This window comes from Antrostomus carolinensis, unplaced genomic scaffold (genome assembly GCF_000700745.2).
Source record: "Antrostomus carolinensis isolate BGI_N321 unplaced genomic scaffold, ASM70074v2 scaffold49102, whole genome shotgun sequence".
Classification (NCBI taxonomy): domain Eukaryota; kingdom Metazoa; phylum Chordata; class Aves; order Caprimulgiformes; family Caprimulgidae; genus Antrostomus; species Antrostomus carolinensis.
This window is the reverse complement of record NW_010301120.1, coordinates 1-6,021: the sequence shown is the minus strand read 5'-3', so window position 1 is coordinate 6,021 and position 6,021 is coordinate 1. Positions and strand designations below refer to the sequence as shown.

General features: G+C 35.4%; 1 protein-coding gene across 1 annotated transcript in view; it reads left to right on the top strand.

The window, feature by feature from the left end:
* The window catches only part of LOC104521362 (E3 ubiquitin-protein ligase UBR2-like), a gene marked incomplete at both ends in the record, with an annotated part of 14,799 nt that extends 9,674 nt beyond the window's left edge, over positions 1–5,125 (top strand). The window contains 3 exons of the mRNA XM_029083851.1: positions 956–1,018; positions 2,276–2,396; positions 5,018–5,125. Coding sequence (XP_028939684.1) covers positions 956–1,018; positions 2,276–2,396; positions 5,018–5,125 — 292 coding nt within the window. The remainder of the gene's footprint in view (positions 1–955; positions 1,019–2,275; positions 2,397–5,017) is intronic.
* Between the last annotated feature and the right edge of the window lie 896 nt (positions 5,126–6,021).

Below are 6,021 nucleotides of genomic sequence, written 5' to 3'. Positions count from 1 at the left end.
GGGGGGGGGGGGTGGTTGAGGGAAAGTCTTTCCAAAATGCCTATGAGAGTGTCTTTTTGGGTTGTTGAAGTACTTCAAGAAGGTCAGTGGAAAAGGAAATATAACCACTTTATATTACTTAACACTGAACTAGATTTTGTTTTTGTATTATCACTACTCTCAATTTTTCTGATATCAGTAACCAAAAGATTCCCATCTGATCCCTGAATGTGTGCTGACTTGAGCACGTGCTGCGTATTGTAGGATGCACTTTGGAAATTTTTCCCTACTGTTGCTCCTTGTCCTACTTCTAAATAGATGCACAAATGCATATATACACGTACACTTGGGTGCGTATGTAAAAGAAATGAGAATGTTGTGCCTGAAACAATGATTTGACATCAGACCAGATCTAAAATCTCAGTAAACTATTCTGTCTATAATACACTATAAATTCAATCAACTATCTATTTTAATGTGTGTATTGACAGTATAGAGAAACATACAATATGGAAACCTTCTAGGTTTGAAATAAAACAAGTGCTTTAGTTGTGTGTTTAAAGACCAATTAACTTTCATATCTACTTTTTAAAAGGCATTGAAATGTCTGAAATATCTTTCAGTTCTACCAAACGTGATGATTAATGCATTAAAACTAAAGATAAGTTTTTGGTATTTTAAAGAAGAGAAGTGTGATTGTTACATCTTAAAAACAATATTATATATATAAAGTTTAGTATAACAGGTAGCTGCATATATGGTATGATTTTATTTTCTTTTAAGAACTACAGGGTACATTTTGAGAATCCAAGTATGTAACTATAGACAGTAATTTAAAAAATGAAAATAGCATGAAAGTAAGAGTGTTACCGTGCATCTGAAACTTTTACTGTATCTCTTATACTAATGTAAGCCACGGCTTTTGAACTTATTGTTTAGAAGCTGGTGGTAAAGTTACTTCTTTATAAATTCAAAGGGACGTAGGTCTGTCCGCTATGGAGACTTTCAGTACTGCGATCAAGCAAAGTCAGTAATAGTGGTAAGTAATATTGCCTACTTGTTTGCCTCATCTTAAGCAAAAAGAGGTTTTGCTACACAGTTTTGGGATATTGTTACCGTAATGACTCTCTATATTGTAATAATACAAAATGTTGGAGGTGCTATTTACAATTATACACAGTAGAGATATCAATGTACAGGTTTATGCTCCATTTTTTGTTTTATTTCTTTCTACTATTGTCTACTTTGCACCCAAAATCATTTCCTAAAATGAAGTTCCCAAACAGCTTTTCCTTTCAGAAAACAGAGTTTGATCAGGAGCTTCAGATGTAATCTTTTAAAATTGCATGTCAGTTCAGATCCGTGAAGTTCAACTCTTTTAGTTTTTCTCCCATAGTATGAAGTTGTTCACCTCTTTCATATCCACAGCTATGGAAGTTGTTACTGATTGAATCCAAGTGTGAAACTACAAACATGCTTTCAGTTTGCATGTGTGTATTTATATGTGTGTATATATATATATATCTTCATAATATCTATATTACAGGCTTCTTCCATGTAAGAACATGGGAATAATATTTTCTATTTAATTTTTATTTAACTGTTGCAGCACAGTACTTAATTACATGAAATAAATAGTTTATGTATAATCCTGCTACCACTGAAAAACAAGTGCTGCAACTAGAGTTACTGGACTTAAACTATTTAAGGTATTTTGAAGACATTAACATATCTTCAAAGATAAAGTTGTGCAATATTTTTAACTTGCCACCTACGCAGTCAAAGAACAAATGGCTTTTGTGTGTAATGCCTGCCTATTAAGGTTACTAACACAGAGGTGAAGGGAAATGCTTTCTTGTTGTAACACTGCGTGTTTAATTTGGGTTATTGAAAATAGTCTGTGGACAATCAGTTTCTTTCCTTGGTGGGTTGCTGTGTGACTTGTGTGTCGTGGTGTGAGGAGCAAACGTGCGTGGCTGTCTTAGATTGGGCGTGGGACTGCTTATCAGTAAAATGCAGCAGATCAGTGTGTACGTTGACAAGAGGCCAAGAGTGGAAAATGGATTGGCTTTAATATGTTGATATTGCATAATAAGGTCCTTCAAATATTGATAGGGTAAACAAAGTTCAGACTTTTTTGGTTTTTTTTTTTCCTTATGTTGGTGCTAGTAATTAGAATATGTATTAATATTAAAAATTATTTAAATTAGTCATAGGAATGCTGTGTTTCTGTACAGAAATATATGCTAATCCTCACTTAAGTATGCCTTACCTCATTTTTCCTTTTGTTTTTAAGAGAAATACCAGTCGTCAGACAAAGCCACTGAAAGTACAAGTTATGCATTCATCTATTGTTGCCCATCAGAGCTTTGGTCTGAAGCTCCTAACTTGGCTTGGCAGTGTTATTGGATATTCAGGTGGGCAAACTTGAACTTTTTTGAGATGAGTCAGAGAATATTTGTGAGGAAAGATGAATTCCTGAAGCAATGTTGTCTGCTTATTTCAGATATGTGATATGCAAGGCAAAGCTATTAATAACTTGTCAGACTTCATTGTGTTTTCTCTTACTGGAGTGCTGTTCTAACTTCCATATCAGTGTTACCAGTCTTACTCAGTCTTCTCGGATACTGTTCTCTGTTTAGTTGCTGTTGAACAGAAGGTGAGAATCACTGTCAAATGCTGTATGCCAACAAGCTATTTTTCAGTTCTTTTTAAGTGAATGCAGTAAGCTAAAAATAACCTGTCTGATGAGATAAAACAAAATTATTCATAAGTAATTGGAAGAATGATGATGAAAGTAATTGCTTCAGATTTTTTGCTAAGTAGAACAGGGAAATGCAAGGTGGTTTTGGGGTAAGTGTAGAAACCAACAAAGTATTAATCAGATATTTAGAAAGAGATTTCTTCAAAGGAATCAAGATGCGCAGTATCATTTTTATGGGAAGACTCTGTGTTTTGGCTTGGTTCCTCCTTTGTCCTGATGAATCATGAGGTAGCGAAGATGTGAAGCATGAGGGGAAATAAAAGGAAAATGTGTCAAATATTTATGCTGATATGTAGAAATGTAGATAAAGTCTCCAGTGCACTTTGTGTTCTGTAACATCTGTAAACGTTAACAAGAGTTGTTAGCAAAGCACACTGAGCTGTAGTATTACGTATATGTTCTGCCTAGGTGCCAGATTTCTTCAGAGATGGTATGTTTTATTAGACTGATGGTTGAAAAACAAGCCAAGATTTCAGGCACAGGATCTCTATATCATGTTAACTTTTTTTGGAAGATAAGTGGTTTATGTTTGTGTAAGATAATTTTTAAAGATGCATAAACTGCTGAAAATTCATGGTAGGAGTTTGTTCAACTATTTGACAATGTTTCTGACAAATAATAGGTATTAATAGAGAGGAGAGATGTGAAGATATTTAATTTCTGAGAGAAATTTTCCTTTCAGTGTAATGTGTAGGCAGGCGCTGCTTTCTCATATTCTTTGAGCCCAGTTTGTGCCGTGTCATTTGTGTCAGGTACTGAGGTCACTAATTTTCAGCCTTAAATTACAGATGCAAAAAAAATCAAATTACAGATCAAAGTGTTGAATTTATAGTTTGATTTGTGCGTATGGTGTTTCTGAAATTCTGCAGAGTTGAATTCATTAAATGCAGTGTCCTTTATGACTCAGAAGGGCAAAACCAGTGTTTGATGGTAGGCAGTATGCATGTGTTTTGTCTGTGACCTACGTGCTCAACTACTTGAAATGCCTTACACACCTTGGGATGCTGTCTTGCAACGTACTCTGGAGTCTGGTTTTATGAAATGCAAAAGTTGGTCTCCTTTAGCTTTTTTAACAAACACACCCACACATCTAGATTCTGCTCAATCTTTTAAAAAGCCTGCTATGGTTCACCTGTAACATGGGGTGATAGAATGGCACTGCTTAAGTGGTTACACTTAAATGTCTCTGACCAAAGGGAGATTGGCAGGCAGAGGGGTCTTCTGTGCCACAAAGTTAGGTTGGATGATTACTGTGAAGTGAGTGTCAAACTCTTGTCAGTGACTAAAGGGAAAAACTTTACTGTGGAGCTTTATCACAAGCTTGACTGACACATCCTTTCTAGCAAGTGTCAGTTCTTGAGGAATAAGCATCTGTTTACCATTTGTTGAACAATGCTGTAGTTTACATTAATTTGTTACCCTTCATAACAGTAGTTGCAACTGAACTCTACAAGGCAAAAAAAAAGAAGGGGAAAAAAAAGAAAAACCCCCAAAGTGCTATAGGGGTTCATAGACTGTATAGAACTGTGCTGTGCAGCGTATGAGATGGTGTACATGGCACTAAGGCACCACCAGCTCGACCGAAGGAGCTGAGATGGCAAAGCGACATGTAGATATAAGGGCTAGGGTGTGTAAGTCATATATTTGTGTTAGTGAATATGCATTACCTGCAGGGCAAAGCTGGGTTTAACATTGTTAATATGAACATGTCTGTTTTGTGTTCTTTTGCAGATGCAGGCTTGTCTGCAAGCGTATAATAACTTTCATGTTCATATAATACAAATTATGACTGCTTTTCATTAGAAAAAAAATATGTAGAGAAGCTTTAAAATAATACCAGCTAGTAAGTGTAAACAAAAAACCCCATATATGAGTATATGAGTCATTTCGTATATGAATGATGTTTTTATTTTGATAGGACTCTAAACAGGAAAAAAAATTACCTAGAAAATTGGCCTGCTGTATAATTATTTCTTATATTAGGAAGCCAGCAACACTTTTAAGAAAGCAGATTTTTGGTTGATAACTTTGAAACAAATAATTGTGCTTGGCAATTTCCACAAGGTTCCTAATGTTCCTTAAGGTTAGTGTGAAACTTGAAAGGTATAAAATATTTGTGTTTCTGTCAGCAAAATATGAACAGTGTTACTCAGTTGTCAAGGAAAAGAGGGTCCTATGGCTTCTACTGTATCTTATGAAAATTCCACTATGTCAAAATAATGTGCAAGTTTGTGTTTAAGCTGTAACTAACTTATGTAATTTCTCCTCACTAAGATGGCCTTCGACGAATATTGTGTCAAGTTGGCTTACAGGAGGGGCCAGAGGGTGAAAATTCTTCTCTTGTGGATAAGCTGATGCTGTATGATTCTAAACTGTGGAAAGGTGAGTTTTCTCAAACTGCTGGAAAATACTGAACAATGCTATGCGTGTAAGTTTCCCCTCTACCGTATCTGCCAACGTTTTATCATTTTTACTATGGTGTATTATAGATGGAATTGCCTGATTTGTGATATTCTGTCTCTTCATGATGTGCTCCAAAAATATTGAAGACAAGAATGTAAGGAGATCATTTGGAAATGGGGTTGGTTTTAGATCTAATTTTTCAAGTCTGACTTGAATATGCAGATGACAGTGATAGTTAAGGGAAATTGAGTAAACAGTAGGGTGACTTGCTTTACAGGTTCTCAGCATCTGTACCGTATCTGCAAAAATGCCTCTTTTTAAGGGATAGGGCAGAGGTTTTCCACCTTGTCTTGTGTTTGTGTTCATGAGGTATTTTTAAATCTTCTGAGAATACACAGTGAAAACTACTACTCTGTTATTTTAGAGCCCAAAAATTTCAAAAGCCTGATTGATGTAATGGGATTGGCTAGGAAGCTGTAATTTTGAGGAGGTGGAGATGGTGGAGATAGTTGATTTCTTTTCCATCATGGATTCTGTGTCTGATTTGATATCCTGAAAGGGCATGTAAGGCCAGATGTAAGAAAGAGAAGGCAGAGAATGATGCAATATATCTCTCCTTTCCTTATTTAAACATTAATATAGTATTTTGAAGATTGCTACCTTCCTCCCAGTACCTTTTGTTGTTCTTCAGTTCTGAGGTACAAACATTCTAGAGAGTAGTAACATCCCTTTATGGTCTGTCTTGGGAACTTCTTGGAGCAGCAATAATGTGGAAGGTGGATGCAGTATGGAGAAAATAGTTCTTTTAGATTTTGTTTATTTAATACCTTTATCTTGTGTGAATGAATTTCTGGCAATCTGATTTTATATATATA